This window comes from Lagenorhynchus albirostris, chromosome 7, assembly GCF_949774975.1.
Source record: "Lagenorhynchus albirostris chromosome 7, mLagAlb1.1, whole genome shotgun sequence".
NCBI classification, from domain to species: Eukaryota; Metazoa; Chordata; class Mammalia; order Artiodactyla; family Delphinidae; genus Lagenorhynchus; species Lagenorhynchus albirostris.
The window spans coordinates 48,862,847-48,880,592 of NC_083101.1; the positions used below are offsets into that span (position 1 = coordinate 48,862,847).

Consider the following 17,746-nt stretch of genomic DNA (forward strand, 5'->3'; position numbering starts at 1 on the left):
GATTTCCACTGGGCTCTTTCTACCACTGAATCAGTTATGAATTTTTTTACCAGCTATAAATAGAAAACCAGACTAACAGTAACACAAATATGTAAGGTTTTACTTTTCTCACACAACAAAAAGTGAAAAGGTAAATAAATAGCCCAGAACTCAACAATGACTCACTGAAGTCAAAGACCCCAAGTCAGCTATTCCTTGTCACACTGTCTTGTCTCATGGTAGCAAAATAGCTGCTGCACTTCCAGTCGTCACATTCATGTTCAGGGCAGAAAGAAGCATGAAGGGGAAAAAAGGTAGCAAGAAGCAGCCACATACTTACAGTTTATCAGGAAAGCAAAATCTCTTCTCAATACACAACCCTTTCCTGCAGCAGGTTTTTTTTGTTCCTTGAGCCAAACTGGGTCTCATGGTTGTTGCTAGCTTGAACGGACACTGGAAATGTGTATTTGGCTTTCCAGTCTCAGTAGTGGGAAGAGGGAAGAGGGAACTTGGGTTGCAAAGGGCTTTTAGTAAGGTGAATGAACAATGTCTGTCTGCCACACTCCTCAGCCCAGAAGTTGAATTTTTAAGAAACCTCCATTCTCTGCATAGCTTCCCTTTCCTTTATTTAGCTACATTTTTGTCCTTATGATATATATAATTCTAACCGGTCTCTGCAGTAAACCAGGTATACTCAGGTGAGCTTCAGAGACCCATAATGAATCTAACACAGAGAAAGGACAGTGACACAAGTTGCCTGACCAGATTTGGATTTAGTTTGAGACTCAGTGAAGAATCTGGGCCCCATTCCCTAACCTTGAGTTAGATTAGGAATGTCATTCGACCCACAAGTCAGGTGCCATCGCTTTTACTTCTCTGCCTCATATCTCTCATTTCTTTTCCACAGAGCTCTTCATAACTGATGATGAGCTCAAGAAAGTACATGATTTTGAAGAGCAGTGCATAGAGGAATATTTCAGAGAAAAGGATGACCGATTCAACTCGTCCAATGATGAGAGGATACGAGTGACTTCAGAAAGGTGTGTTCCCATGGGTACATGCCTCCTGGGGTTGTTTTATACCATGGCATGCCTTATCAATTGATTTTGTTTGCAGGGCCACAAAAAAACAGAGACCCCGTTGTGCTTATTTTTATTGTCCAAGAAATCATCGAGCTTATGAGAGAACAGAATGTTGTCTGAAATGTCTATAGATCAAAGTCCCAGACTTATAGACCCTAGACTTCTCCAGCAGGCAGTAGCAGCCGCCTTCCTGGACACTAGAGATTGTTGAGTCCAGGACAGGGCAAGAGTTGCTGGCTCAGACCAGAAATTGGAAAGTTCTGACCCAGACATAAACCAAGAGAGACCCAGCCCAACTCAAGGCTCTCCATCAAGTTTGTGTTTCATGTAGATCACTGAGCATCTTCTCCAAAGGTGAGGACGGTCCTAGTGCCTGACTTATATGGGTGCCCAATACCTTCTGAATAAGCAATAGCAAGAGACTTGTGAATTAGATAGAATAATGGTTGAGGGTTTTTTTTTTTCAATTGTTTTGTTTTTTCTTCTTATAGAACAAGATAAAAGCAAAGAAATAAAGGCAGATTTTTTACTTACTTACTATATAATTTTAGATCTCATTGGCCAAATAGTTTTGTAGACCAGTAGGGCTGTAAGAAAAAAATCTCAAAATGAAGAGAAGAGAATCCTTTAAGGTTAATAAATCTAAGTTTATGTAAATGAACTTACATTTTCTTATTTTCCCCATTTTGCTGTAGACTAATACAAACTTCATTCCAGGCTGGCGCTCAAAACCCAGCATTTAGGAACTACTCTTCTAAAGAACACCCCAAGTGTTACAAAGCATTAGTGTAACTTTAAATTTTAAGCACTTTCAATATAAAGGTGGCAGAAGCAAATTATAAATAATGGGAAAAGGGTGATATACTGATGACTTCAGATGATATATGACTCAGACTTCTAAGATTTGAGTCAGTTGCCTCTAGTTCTCATGAAATGACATTTTGTCTGCTTACCCATGTCATACATTTTTCTCTAGTGGCTCTGTAGAAGTTACACAAATGGCATTTTTCTGTCCCTGGCCCTTTATTTCTTTAAAGAATGCAGTCTAGATAAGTGAGTATATACACATATGCTATTGAGTGATTGTATCCATAGGTACTCAGCCAATATTAATAAAGTTTAAAGCCATGCACAGATTTTATACACATCTGTCATTGCAAAATAGAGCATTTTATGATGATATGGTGTGAAGCAATTTTCCAGTAAACAGAGGAAGGAGCTGCAAATCTAAAGATCTCTCTCATGCTGAGGCCTTGAAAAAGCTATTTATTAATGGACATATAGCCATGTGGTTCCCAGAAAATTGTGCCCTGTGGACACATTGTCTATTGCTCAGACATATTTCCAAAGCATATGTTTGAAATGCTTTTTGGATTCAGAAAACCACAGACCTGGGAGGAAAGAAAGGTAGGGGAAGGAGTGTTAAGATGCAAGGAAGTCTTCGTCTTTCTTTCTGGGGAACTAGAATGAGAGTTACAGACACCAGGGCATGTAAACTGTGACCTTGTCACCAATTCCTTTTGGATGGAAACATAAAGGAACTATAGCACCTCCAACTGAGGCTCTCACCCCACACCTACAAACGCTTCCAGGAGACTTCTTCCCCAAGGCCCTATTCCTCTGTGGGTGGTTACAGAGCCCCACCCTTCAGAGCATGACCAAGATGAACAATTCCCAGAAATCAGGACAGCGTGCAGGCGCACCCTCCCTGTGTCCCAGGCGTTAGCTGACCTCCTGGAGTAACACTGGCCTAGAGGACCAGGACGAGTTCTCGGCCAAGCCCAGGTGCCAGAGAAGTGAACTTAAACCCGGGCCTCATTCTGCTTCTGTTGCTTCTGTCTGTGTTTATTTGAGGTTTTGCTTTTGTTGTTGGTGGTGGTAGTTTTGGTTTGTTTTGCATTTGTAATTGTACCCGAAAATAACATCTTTAAACACTAGGATTATACTCAGCACAATAGAAGCACCACGAGGTGCATAAGGGAATCAACCAAGGGAAGAGTGGGTCCATGTTACCAATCTCACACATTCTCTAGGCCATGTCCTTAAGTGGAGTGGCATGTGAAATCACCTGTCCTGTTGTACATTAGCTAGCTAGCTAGATGGATAGATAGATGCATAGAGAGTGATAAATAGATAAATATGTATAAACACACATTTGAATACATATGTTAAATTTACATAAGTTAACTGTGCACATTCTATATAGTATATAAAATATTTTATAATTTTCTCTTCATATTAGATAACCTCAATACAGAGATTTGAAATCAGAAAAATTAAGAGCTGGTTCTTTGCTCTACTAAAAACTTGGGAAAAGGGTTTTTTCACATAGTGAGCCCCATGCTTCTCCCCCTGCTACTACCTTTAAAATACAATTTATTTATACATGTTCTATTTGCATGAATCTTTTTAGAAATACAAATATACTTCCATAATTGTCTATTTAAATGGATCATTATTAAATCATATTTTTGTCACCAAATGGTATGTATAGGGCTCAATACAATATTCAGGAGATCATTAACACCTTGGAGGAACTTGATCCTGAAAAATCCTTGACTTTCCCTTTTTTTTTTTTTTTTTTTTTTTGTGGTACGCGGGCCTCTCACTGTTATGGCCTCTCCTGTTGCGGAGCACAGGCTCCGGACGCGCAGGCTCAGCGGCCATGGCTCACGGGCCCAGCCGCTCCACAGCGTGTGGGATCTTCCAGGACTGGGACACGAACCTGTGTCCCCTGCATCAGCAGGCGGACTCTCAACCACTGTGCCACCAAGGAAGCCCGACTTTCCCATTTTTATATAGCAATGACCATGATGTATCTAAAGCAATACAGTTCCAGAATGTAATGAGCTAATTGATTGTAACCAGTGCCCTCACTTATTTGGGACAATATCTAGCTGGTGATAATTATATTAAAATAACCAAATTTCTAAACTATTAAGCAACATTGGTGACTGGCTTCTTTTCTGAGGATTTTTTGACTATTGGCTGAAGATAACCAATCCTTGGAGTTTGTTCCATCAAATTCTGTGCTCATCATCCTTTAACTAGTTCAGTTCTGTTTCAGTACATGCATACTGGATCTTTACTGTATACCAGACAATAAGGCAGGGCCCTGTCCTCAAAAACCACAGTCTCATTGAGTTCCAGTGTACACCCAAGGCAGGAACAACCAGAAACATCTAACTCAGTGTTGTCAAACTTTAGAAGGCCTGAAAATCATCTGGAAGGCTTGTTACTACATAGGTTGCTGGGCATCCGTCCCCACTCCGGGTTTCTGATTCACTATGTCTAAGGTGGGGCCTGAGAATTTGCATTTCTAACAAGTTCCCAGGTGATGCTGATGCTGGTTCTGGACCACACTTTGGGGACCACGAATAGAATACGATGGACAAGATAAAGGTTAAAGTAGGAGAGGACGGTGCAAAATTATTCACTGTGGAACATACAAAATTCGGCACCTTACATTCAGAATAAGTTCGGGAGGTCAGTGAATACAGATTACTTGTACCCAAAGCAGTGTTTCTCCCCCACACCTGACCAACAGCACTTTGATAAGCAGGTACTGAGCAGGGCCTGGATTGGGGTGGGGATATAAGGACTTTGCTTTGAAAGAATGCATAGTCGTTACACTCAGCCTCTATTTGAGCACCTCCTAGAAAGAGGAGAAATTGCCTTAGATACCAGCCTTATGAATAAATACAGAAAAAAATTAAATTCATTTCTCTCTGAGAAAGTACTTTACATAGGTGAAGATCACTATCATCTCCCCACTTTGCTTTGTCTTTTCTAAACTAAATATCCCAAGATCTTTTAACCACTTACCATGCATACAGCAGGTCTCCCACTACCCTGCTCACTTTCTCAGTATGCACTTTAAATTGTCAACGTCACCCTTTAAATGTGGTCTCTAAATGGAACTTAATTCTGTGTTTTAGTTAGAGCCTAGATTCAATTCCTTTATTCATTCATTTACTGTTTTTGTCATCTACTATATGCTAGGCTAATAATCATAGAGTACAATAGAACAAGCAGTTCTTTTCATGTTACAAGAGAAAGAACACAGTATAATGGAAAGATTTTAATACTAATTCTGCAGTAACTAGCTGTGTGATCTTGAACAAGTTACTTAACTCCTCTGAACCTATGTCCCCATCTGTAAAATGAAGTATTAATACCTAACTGTAGAATCTTAAAAGTTATTGAGATAGCATATATGAGATATTATGCTTTCAGTAACTGGTAGTTATTGTTTGATCCATACATTTTATTTGCTATGAGATTGCATTACAATCATAGCAGCCAAGTCACGTCTTTGGTTCAGAGTGCGACTACAGTTAATTAAAACCAGGGCTTTTTCACGTGAGCTAATTCAAATATCCTCAAACCTCTTCTTGTGAAATGTTTGTTTTTAACCTAAAATCAAGACTTAACATTCATCGCTGTGAAATTTTTCTTTAAGTTGTTCCCCCTTTGGCTGATTATTCTCGCATTTTAAGGACAATTTTGGATCCTGATTTTATCATCAGTCTATTAATTTTTCATCCTATTCTTTTTATATCATTGTTTGCTTGATAAGCATACCTACTATGCCTTCAACATAATCCACCAAAATGTCACCAGCACAGATCAGGTGAACCAAGACAGAACTAAGATATTGCATGACTCCAAAAACTACCTCTCTTCATGACATCGGCCCATCGGTTAATCAGCCAGCCAGGTGTCCATATTTCTCTAGTCACTCCAGTGTGTCAACCTCCCTGCCAAAATCACAATGTACTTCGTCAAAAGTATTATACATCTGTGTCTCTCTATTAGTCTAGACTATCAAAAGAGAGACAAGATTAACATTGAGCCCATGTAGTTGTGTGTTAACTAATCCTGTCTCTTTAAAGTACTCAAAAGATACCATCTGCTTAATTACCTACGACTAAGCCATTCAGTAATGCTGCCTACAATTGATGTCAAACTCCCATAATTCCTAGAATCCAGGAATGTTGAATGTCAGGAAAAAACATTTCCTATCTGCAGTCTCCTGGAATTTCTTTTCTTTTTTTTTAATTAATTTGTTTATTTTGGCTACGTTGGGTCTTCGTTGCTGCACGCGGGCTTTCTCTAGTTGCTATGAGCAGGGGTCTACTCTTCGTTGCAGTTTGCAGGTTTCTCATTGCAGTGGCTTCTCTTGTTATGGAGCATGGGCTCTAGGCACACAGGCTTCAGTAGTTGTAGAACACGGTCTCAGTAGTTGTGGCCCACGGGCTTAGTTGCTCCACGGCATGTGGGATCTTCCCAGACCAGGGCTCGAACCCATGTCCCCTGAATTGGCAGGTGGATTCTTAACCACTGCACCACCAGGGAAGTCCCTGGCATTTCTTTTTACTTCCCTTTGGTTTTTAAGGGTCACGTACATTTTCTGTTGATCAGAGATGGAAGTTCTTTTCTGGTTCCTTTAACTCATTTAAAGCAGAATTTGCAAACTGGTTGCTCATGGGCAGCATCTGCCCACAGAGGGCTGTTGTGTTGAGCTTGCAATGATTGTTAAAATTCACTCCAAATGCCTTTGGACTGCGTGTGCTCTCTGCTGACACAGACTCCTTGACTCTGTTCTCTTACGCCTTGCCTGCTTCACCTACTCACTTGATCTCCCCTTCTATAGGCATTTGATTCTCAGACCCCTAACTTAGAGCTTCCAGTTTATCCTCACCATCACCCACCCGCAGGGCCGCACCTGTCAGAAGTTTCAGTTTGAATTTTCTCCTTGACAGTAACAATTGGAGCAACTGGGATATACATTATTCCTTGCTGTCATCTTTTAATCTAACATTATCTTTCCCAAACCAATGGGCTCAATGCCCTTTTTTCACTTCACCTGGATCTAAAACGTATTAGACAATGACTATTAATAGCATATACAACTTATAATTTTTCATAACAAAGAGAGAGGAATAACTTAGGATATATGAAATTTATAAATAATCCAAAAAATAATGTAAGCCAAAAAAAATGAACTTCACCTACTTGCCACCATGACCTTTTCTAAAACTGATCTTTGATATCTCCATTGATAGAACCAAGTTTAAACTCTTCTCCCTTTTTTTGGTTCCAGAGTTAGTGAGAAGGATAACTGGCCCAAAGGGAAGGGTAGGTGACCCTAAAGGACTTAAACAATTCACAAATTAGGTGGATAAGCCTAAAGCACTTAAATAATTCACAAATTAGGTGGATAAGCCTGTGGATAAGCAAGAGTTCGCTTTAGCTGCTCTGCATCGTTGCCTTTGATCTGAAAACCTGTGTCAGTATACCCTCCCTGCCCCCCCCCCCGCAAGAGTCCCCACAATTGGGCTCGTGCGTTCTGGGGTTGTTTTTGCTCTTCATCCTACACCCATTCTACTGCTGGCACTCCAGGGACTATTTGAAATTTAGAGCAGGCATGGTCTGCCAGTTCTCTTTTTCCTTTTACCATATTTCCTTTAACTACATTTTGAGGTTATCAGAAAAGAAGATGAATTTCTGGAAGGTAATACAATAATCCTTAAGAAATTACATATTGAAGTTGAAGTTTTCTGTGCCACCAGAATCTTCTTTTGAATGCCCTTTTCCTTATCACATTGGCTGTTAGAGGCTGGTTGTTTTACTACCTGGTTTTTGTTTGTTTGTTTGTTTCACCAGCCTATTGTGTCCTCTCTAATGGGCTTCTGGCTGTCACTTTCTTGGCCTCCCCGGAACAGGAGCCACCTCACATCTTTCCAGGGTTCTGCTGGGTCCCTATTGTGATTGCCTTGTGAGTTATTCTGAAATAAGCCATGCAAGGTCTGGAGATTTGAAAGAAAGAAAGAAAAATAAAGTGTTCCTTCATACAACATCTTCCTTTCCACAGTTCCTTTTTCTTTTCTTACTTAGTCACTTCCCATATCTATCTCCTTAAGAATTCTTATTGATCCTTAAGTTCTTATAATTCTTATCTCCATTTTATCTCCTGATTTATTTGACCAGAGTCAGCTCCTAGAAACTGCAATCATGACTCGAAACTCTTGGTTTGTTCCTCAGACCTATTTTTATCTGTGATGCGTGCCCATTTGCAAATAACTTTTCAAGAATTCTTTTTTAAAGATTAAGAGAAGTACTCTATTTATGGAACAAGCATATGTAAACTTGACTCTGGGAACGTTTATTCTTTTATAACTCCTACATTAAACCCCTATCAGTTATATCCGTGCTCTAATTGATGATATAATTAGGTGGTTAAACACATCTAGAATTCTGAAAGGAAATGGATCAAACAGTCCTTTTTTTTTTTTCTTTTTTTAAATTCAAATCTTACATTCCAAAGCACCTCAGAGCCCACAGGAGAATTAAGATTTGGTGAAGAATAGCTCCTTGGCCCTGTTCTAGCAGGCTTTCCTCCCCTACTTCCATCCCCTGGAGCCATGCTTCTTTATCTTTGCTCTTGAGGCTCCACTGGGCACCTCCTTGCTTTCCTGGACGACCCTCTTACTCCTTGTACCTCCCCTCTCTTCCTCCCATCCTCTTGGGCTCCTTAGTTTCTGGGTTCCGTTTATTCCCCACAACCAAGGCCTTAGTCTTCAATTGCCTCTTGGTGCCTTAGCTTGGCCTCTCACCTGCTAGTTTTCTCTGCAGTATTGGATCTTGGGGCTAAAGCGAGGTGGGATGCAGGGAGGGGAGGGTCCCCACAGTGCAGGGAGATAGCTCACCATGCTCAGACTAATGATTGCATGCATTTATGCTCAGAGAGCATCTTTATCTCTTTCCATACCGATCTTGTATACACCAGGCTCCAGGAAAGGGCAGGAAAGGGAGGAAGAAAACTATACTGCCTTTTGTTACTCTGCCAACACTAAAAAGCTAGGTGGACCCAGTACCTAGGGTATGCCAAACAAAACTCCTCATTCTATAGAAATGTACCATCTGTCCTTCTCCTGACTTTAATGAAGAAGTATTTTTGTCCACTTACGCAAAGCTTATTGAATTACAAAACAAAATGAAATTGTAATACTTGAAAACTCCATAGGCTAGATGGTGAAGAAGTGAATTGTAAGTCTGTAAGACACACAAAGTTATTATTGTAAGTAATTTGTTTCTCAGGCTATGTTTATACCACAAAACAAAGTGAAACAGAGGAAAGTTGAATTTTCCTTCTGAATCATCTGTGTTAGCTGGATGAATAGCATTGTGTTTGCCAGACACAGAATTGCTCGATTTATAAGTCTGCTGGAAATACACCTGGACATGATGGCAGAGTGTGCCTGGACCCCGGGAGGCTCTGGATTGGCTGTGGAGCAGCAGGAAGGAGCAAAAGAAAAAAATGTTCCCAAAGCAGGGCTCTCGAGAGCAGTCCAGAACCTTGGACCAGTGAAGGGAAGCTGAGAGGTAAAAGAGCAGAGTAGGTAGAGTGAGTTGGGAGGTTGTTGCTAAGAGAGGCAGAAATGGGCCCCAAGGCTGCAGCAGCAGAGGAGGAGGCTTTTAAAAGGCCTCAGGTTCCTCAGCGAGGGGGACCACATGCCTCACATTTCATTCTGGCACTGAAATGTACAGTCTTCTCTGATAGAGGCACTGCTACTGTCAACCCACCATCGCCATCACTACCACCACTACACCAGCTGGAGGGACCCAGCTCTGATGCCCACCGCTCTTCGTAAAGCATGCAGCCATGTTCCTTTTAAGGGTCAGCAGTCAGTGATTAGCTGTGCATATTGGAAGTATTGGAAAAGTATCTTTATGCTCCCCAAAAAAGTTGTGAATGGATCTTATTTAGATTCTCTAAAAGATTTGCCTTTGGGCATCTAAAAGTGAAAGTTTGAGCTCAAACCAAAACTTGGCTTTGGTTTGTCCCTTCCAAGTTAATCTGAGCAGGTGAAAATATGGTACAATTTTATTTTAAATGTGTGGTCTCTGTCTTTATAAATAAATGGCCAGGCAACCTATTGGACAGTTGAAATCAAGTTCATCACGGTGATTGACTCAGTGAACCTTTATTGACACCTGGCATGTATTGGGCTGGCAACACAGAAATGGGAACAGGAATATGAGACAGGTCACACACCTAAGAATTTCCAGTGGGGAGGGTCAAGACCTGGAGAAATAACTGTAATATAAAGCATCTGTGATCAACTACCCAGAGAGACAGAGACAGAGGAGTAGGACTATTTATTTATTGATAGCCACTCCAGAGTAATTTACCATAAATTACTCTGTGTAATCTTGGCTGAATTTCTTGATATTTGATTTTCCTTTATTAATGAAAGGATTCGGTTAAATTAGATCAGCTCCAGGTGACCCAGTGACAGTACTATATCAGTTCCTTTGGAGGCACTACATTCTAAAAGGATTGTTTTGAATAACAACAACAACAACAAAAGATTATTATATAAACGCAAAATAAACATAATCCCAGTCCATAGAATACAAATTTAAATGTACACTGCAGTAAGAATAGCTACATTCTGCAATTCTACTACAAAAGTCTGGGTAAAGTTATCCAAATGTAACATTCTCATTTTGTTGGTGACTGATAAGCCAACACCCTAATACTTATTTAGGTCATTGAACCCTGCCCCAAGCCACAGCGAAGCCAGGAGGGTGGGAAAAGGTGGGGCTTCGGCCCACTTTACTTGAAGAAGAACTACTCAACTTTGGTGTTTATTTATCAGGATTGAGCATTAATTTTCACTGAGGGAAAAGGGGTTTAGTAGCTAAAAACAGCTGGATTCAATAATCTCTAAAGCCTCTTCCAGCTCTAGAAGGTGGAGATTCTGTGATTCTCAGTGACAGGGTCACTGCCATCCTCTCGTCCCCACCCCCTTAGTTTCCCTCCAGTGGGACAGCGAGGGCACCGAGTCTGGGTGCAACTCTGATCCCCTCTGTGCTCTCCAGCCTCCTGCAGAGAAGCCAGCCCCAACTGACTCTGGCTCTCTTTTCCCTCCCAGGGTGGAGAACATGTCCATGCGGCTGGAGGAAGTCAACGAGAGGGAACACTGCATGAGGGCCTCGCTCCAGACCGTGGACATCCGGCTGGCGCAGCTCGAGGACCTCATCGGGCGCATGGCTACAGCCCTGGAGCGCCTGACGGGTCTGGAGCGGGCCGAGTCCAACAAAATCCGCTCGCGGACCTCCTCAGACTGCACAGACGCAGCCTACATTGTCCGCCAGAGCAGCTTCAACAGCCAGGAGGGGAACACGTTCAAGCTCCAAGAGAGTATAGATCCTGCAGGTGAGGAGACCTTGTCCCCAACTTCTCCAACCCTAATGCCCCGTGTGCGAAGCCATTCTTTCTATTCAGTCAGTATGAAAGACAAAGGTGGGATAGAAAAGTTGGAGAGTCTTTTTAAAGAAAGGTCCCTGAGCCTACACCGGGCCACTAGTTCCCACTCTGTAGCAAAAGAATCCAAAGTTCCTGCAGCCCCTGCAAACACCTTGGCCATTGTTCCTGATTCCAGGAGACCGTCTTCATGTATAGACATCTATGTCTCTGCCATGGATGAGCTCCACTGTGATATAGACCCTCTGGACAATTCCATGAACATCCTTGGGCTGGGAGAGCCAAGCTTTTCGGCTCCAGTATCTTCCACAGCTCCTTCAAGTAGTGCCTATGCAACTCTTGCACCCACAGACGGACCTCCAAGCCGGAACACTGATTTCGAGGACATCACCTCCATGGACACTAAATCTTTTTCTTCAGACTATACCCACCACCCGGAATGCCAAAACCTGTGGGACACTGACCCTCCAATGTACCACACCATCGAGCGTTCCAAAAGTAGCCGCTACCTAGCCACCACCCCCTTCTTTCTAGAAGAGGCCCCCATCGTGAAATCTCACAGCTTTATGTTTTCTCCTTTGAGGAGCTATTATGCCAACATTGGGGTGCCTGTGAAAACAGCAGAATACACAAGTATTACAGACTGTATTGACACAAGGTGTGTCAATGCCCCTCAAGTGATTGCTGACAGAGCCACCTTCCCAGGAGATCTCGGAGGAAAAGTGGAGGACTCATCATGCTGCCATCCCGAACGAGAAGCAGAACTGAGTCACCCCAGCTCTGACAGTGAGGAGAATGAGGCCAAGGGCCGGAGAGCCGCCATTGCAGTACGCCCCCAGGAGGGTGATAATTCAGACAGAACCCTGTCCAACAACATCACAGTTCCCAAGCTAGAGCGTGCCAGCAGCTACTCAGCAGAGGAGCCAGGTGTGCCATATGCACACACCAGGAAGAGCTTCTCCATCAGTGACAAGCTCGACAGGCAGCGGAACGCAGCAAGCCCGAGAAATCCCTTCCAGAGGAGTAAGTCCTCCAAGCCAGAGGGCCGAGGGGACAGTCTGTCCATGAGGAGACTCTCCAGAACCTCCGCTTTCCACAGCTTTGAAAGCAAACACAACTAAACCTCCCAGTAAGCTTTGCAGGAGGCTCAAGAATCCAGCCCTAAAAGTCTCCCCCAAATTCACCTGTTCCCGTTTCTTGAAACTTATCTGCTTTATTCTTAGCTGAGCAAAACAAATATTGCTTTGGGAGGTGTTAATTCAAAGGTGACTTCTGGGCAGAGATCAAGAAAGCATTTGTTCTGGCCCAGTGCCAAACATGGGATTTAAGTCATGTTCACACTTGATGGGCAGGGAGGGGAAAGAGGGAGAAGAAGGGTTGAGATGAATGTGTATCACTAGTCACTTCAGAAAGCCATGAGTTCTGGGAATGAATGGGGCTTCAAGCACTGTCCGTGCCAGGAGTCATCTTTCCATTTCTGACCGTTATCGAGAGTTTTAGGATGCAGGGCTAAATTGCAAAAATAAAATAGAACAGCCAGCATACAAATGAGATATTCTAAACTTTCAATTCTGTTTTCTTTTCACATTGGCTCCATCACTGGTGACTGATGAAGAGCATCCTTTTTATTCAGTATAAGCCGGCAGCAAGCAGTTCTACCTAACGTCCCACATCCTTCTCATGCCAACACTTCTGTAATTGATCATTATAAAGAAAAAACAAGGTAACAGTCATAGTTCACCTGTCTCTTATATATTCGTTTCTGGTGCCACAACTTTTATCTTTTTTGAAGAAAATAAAGGGAAAAGAAATGCCTTTTTGTATTGCAATCAAAATGAAAGAAGAATTGATGTTAAAAACAGATGTCAAGTGGTTTATTATAAACAGTGGGCATTCAAGTATAGTCAAGCAAGCTCAGGATGAATGTAATTAAATAATTTTATATTTTTTAATTTATTTTGTATCTCACCTGTCATCAGTGAAGCCACTCACTGAATATGTAATAGTGAACTTAAAAAAATAGTAGGCAGAACTCACCTAAAACTGCCATATGGGATACTGTTATCTTCTCACCATCCATGTCATGTGTGATGCTGCTGTGTGACCTTCATCATTTGTATGAGTCTACCATGTCTTCTGAACGTCTCCAGGATGTAACTGCCAATTTTCCGCACCACTCATCACGCGAGCATTTTGTATATGAATATCTGGTTACATGTAGATATTTTCATACCTAGAGTTTTGCCATTTAATCTGAGCTCAGCGTAAATTTAATTGGAGTTTTTCAAGGGCTGGTATCTTTTTTATGGGATGTTCCAAAGCACTTTTTAAGGAAGTTTCAAAACCATAAATAACCTTAAAATTGACTGGGAGTTTGGTATCAACCCAAGCCATCAGTTGCACGCATACCATGAATATTTTTCTTATACACAGAGTTATAAAAAAGATACAGTAGACTAAAATAGAAAACAAATAAACATGTAAAGAGTTCTGTAGTATATGCTGCTTATATACATATATATGCATTTACCCAGGGAGACATGTTAATATATAGTATATAAACAGACATATAGAGCTTTCTTAAAAGGCTTGGACTTTTCTATCACCTTGAGATATAACCAGGATTTTTTAATATCCAAGGAGTTCCATTGAAAGAGTTCATTATGTTAAATTTTGACAGATGTTGAAATTATGAATTTTTTAAATCCCTATGACCTCAGCTTTTCCTTGTACCAAACTAGAACATGACTCACTACCTTCCCTCTGCCCCTTTTTGTGCGGAAGCACTTGCTGTCATGACGTCTCATTTAGTCTGGTTTCTCCTACACAAAGCGATTATGCCAAGTACAATCAGAATAGACAAGCCAGTCTAAGCCAGATAGTATTATGGACTCGAGAATATAGGCATACGTTTCTAGATCCGAATCTGGATTTAAAGTGGGATAAAGAAATCTTCGGATTCCTATTTGGATCACTGATTTCAAAGCGAACAAAGATCTTTAAAGAAAAGGACTTAATGTCTCTGACCCCAAATAATACCTGGCTCTTTTGTTTCTCTGTAGTTATGAACTCCAAATTGTCTCATTATGTGAAATCAAGTAAGTACATGGACAAAATCTCTAGCCTTTAAATATTTAAACAAAACCCAAAACCTTCTGAACAAGCTTTTCAGTTGTAGAGATAATGATGTGGCCACATACAAAGAATTAAAGAATTCCTTCTTCACTCCTTGGATTTAAGTGAATAAGAAATAAGTCACCAGAGTCCCTCATATATAATTGCTCTAGAAACACTTAAATTTTTATTGAACTCCATATTGGCTATTTCCCCCTCAGCGAACACACATTTGAGAATAGATCAGTTGCCCTTAAACTTCCTTGAGTCACGAATCTCTATGAGGATCTAATGAAACCTCTGGGCCCGCTTCCCAGAAAAAAATGTACATACATGCAAAGTTGCAATATACCTTAAAGGGTTCATGCACCCCTGGTTCCATATTGATTGATAATGAGGAGGAGGAACGATGTTTGTTCATAATCAACGCAGTTGTAATAGGCACTTGACATTTCAAGACCATTCCTCGGTGACTCTCGGGAAGGCCAAGTCTCAGCACCAGAGTTTGAACCAAGATTTTGTTATTTTTGTTCCTTAGATTAGCTTTTGCTAGTTTGATGTACTTACATCCTAACACTTTGATGGTTTTACGTATGGAGCACATTTACAAAGCCAGAAGCCTCTCTAAATCTGTAGAGGAATCTAAGAAGGAGGTGAAATCGTTATTCTTTGACCACAGAGCAGGATATCACAGCACCTCCAGGGCCTCATTCTGGACCAGATTGAAAGTAGGGGAAAGAAATTATGAGCATTAGTGTTTCCATTCATCGTGATTTCTGGAGAGAACCGAGCAGAACCTGGGAAACAAAGTATTTAACAGCCCTGACCTTGTGACTACCTGGTCCTTTTGTTGTGCATGAAAATGAAGTTCTTACATCTTTTGTGAAGTGTGTGAAATATATAAGCCAAATTTAAGTGACTTTAAACACAACCTGTGTAACTTTCATGAGCCATTTCTTTCCTGTGCACTTACATGTGTATTATGTTTCCATCCATTTCTTTCCATTTCTGGGTGTTCTGCACACCGATGTGGCATTGATTCTGTGGCCTTGTACAGTCAGCTTGTGTCCAGCTCATTTATTTCACCATGTCCCTGATCGAGGGGACGTTAATTACCTGTCTCTGTGAATTAAGCAGCCCGTGAGCAGCAAGTTATTGAGGAATGTAAATAAAGTCATAGAGCGCTCAAGGAAGTAAATAGTTTTGGTTTAATCATGTGCTTCTAAGGTGCCAATTTTTGTATACTACTATATGTCATGATTTGTTCTAAATTACTCAGTCCTTTTGAAAAAGAAAAAAAGTAAGGATGTTTAATGAAAATGACCATGGAAATTCCTGATTAACCAACATACTTTATACTTATACTTAGAAACCCCCTCCTTAATGGATTTCAGTGAAGCTGGAAAGCTTGAGTGTAATGCCGTGACTAGTTTGAGTATTTCTCCAGCCAGAAGGTGTATTAGGGGTCAGAATGCAGCACTTTACAGAACTGGATTTTTTTTTAAGTCTAAGCTTCCAGGTCTAGGATATTATATAGCACTTTGAAAGTTCCCCCTTTAAAAAATATATATCAGAATAATCGAATGAGGAAAATGTACTTGCAAGAACACAAAATGTGTTTCTTCTGAATGTTTCAAATGTATTCTAAAAGATGGTTTCTATAGATGATAATATGGTAGATAACTGGATAGCACATTTATTCTAGTTTCTGAGGCTGTACAGTCTAATCTTTCTGAATGTTTAGGCTGTTTAACTTCTGTAATGATAATAAATATTATCCAGTCATCGATCATGCTATATCTATAGGCTATACCATTCAATGTGTGTGGGGCAATGCTGTATTATAAAACACATGTAAACATATATGTAACCCGTGTTTAACTCAGCATAGTTGTAGCATGTGGTTGTATTAATGAACGTTACAGGACAGCTTTATAATCATTTACAAATCTGTAACATTCAATAAAGAAGCACATGTTGCAAGGATTAATGATGTTCCCAATTCCATGTTATTTAGCATCCTCGTGAAATGGGCACTTTTGTTCCTGATCTGCTTTATGTTTTCCACATTCCCGTAGACCACTGTAAAATATTTGTATAAGCTGATGTGCATCTTCTAACCAGCCCTGTGAGCTGTGGTAGGCAAGTTGTGATTCTGTGAAAGACAAACTGGCATGTTATACAAAAGACTGTATGACAAATGAACTGAAAATAGTATTTTAAGCTCCAGTTGAATTAGGTGTTTGTTTACATCTGCTAACCCAACGTGGAAGCAGTGTACAGTATTTTATAAATATGTTCATGTAGTAACACTGATATGTTTGTTTCTAGATAAAGTGATGCTAGTGTGTAGGTGGTTATATCCTTGTTCTAGATATTGCATTATAGCTCACTATTCTTTAATAATAGTAATGTGACTTAAATGAAATAATCCCGCTCCAAATCCAGTCTTAATTTTGTGGCAACAAAATGCATGCACTGCTTTATGCATTTCTTTTGACTTTTTAAAGGCACTTAACATTTTACTGTTGCCTGCTGTGACACTTAAACCACTTAGGAACTCACTCAAAATGTCGGGCTTCTTACACTGTTTGGGGATTATGTCCAGTTTTTTTAATTAAAAACAAAAAAGCAACCAAGGATTTTTTATTATTTTTTTAAGCTCTGAACAAATAATATGGACTAAAGTATTAACCACAGGGCCTATAGCTATGCGAGACCTGGATATAGCTAGCCAATACCACTTGGGTTTACCAAGGTCTAGGTGTTGGTGCATCTGTGATATATGAAAGACATGTTTCTGATTCTTTAGGGCCATTAGGTGCAAATTGCTAAAACAGAGATGAGAGGGAGAAGTCCATTCGCGACAGTGTAGAAATCCACATATCAGTATGAATGAATCCAGTGGACAACATATGACCACGCTCCTATCTTGGGGCTTTTTTCACCTTCTATGTGAGCCTGGCCCAGGGGAGGGCGAGAGATGGGTGACTGGGTGTGTGATTGAGCACTGGGTGACTCTGAAGAGTTTGCCTTGTAAGGAAATCACCATTTCATCATTAGAAGCCATTCAACATCTGGACAAGAGAGGGACCAATTTGCACAATTTACACATCTTATAAATGATGGCTTCTCAACGAGTAGAGAGAACTTTTCTCTCAGCCTGCACTGGCCTAAGCTTTCGCTTCTTTTTACCTGTCAAACAGTCTCTTTCTCAGATTAGAGTCAACCAAAGGAGGGGTTGGTTCTGATTTAAGGAAAACAAGATTTTTTTTCCTTTTCTTTTGTAATTCGT

General features: G+C 40.8%; 1 protein-coding gene across 14 annotated transcripts in view; it reads left to right on the forward strand.

Moving 5' to 3' along the window:
• The window catches only part of TRPM3 (transient receptor potential cation channel subfamily M member 3), a 797,133-nt gene extending 783,994 nt beyond the window's left edge, over nucleotides 1-13,139 (forward strand). For 12 of the 14 annotated variants that reach the window (XM_060153439.1, XM_060153443.1, XM_060153441.1 and 9 more), the window contains 2 exons: nucleotides 887-1,019; nucleotides 11,006-12,672. In XM_060153439.1, the coding sequence (XP_060009422.1) occupies nucleotides 887-1,019; nucleotides 11,006-12,458 (1,586 nt within the window). In that variant the 3' untranslated portion in view covers nucleotides 12,459-12,672. Of the gene's footprint in view, nucleotides 1-886; nucleotides 1,020-11,005; nucleotides 12,673-12,952 lie in introns of those variants that run through there. The other 2 variants (XM_060153448.1, XM_060153449.1) reach the window with 1 other exon arrangement.
• Nucleotides 13,140-17,746: the final 4,607 nt, after the last annotated feature.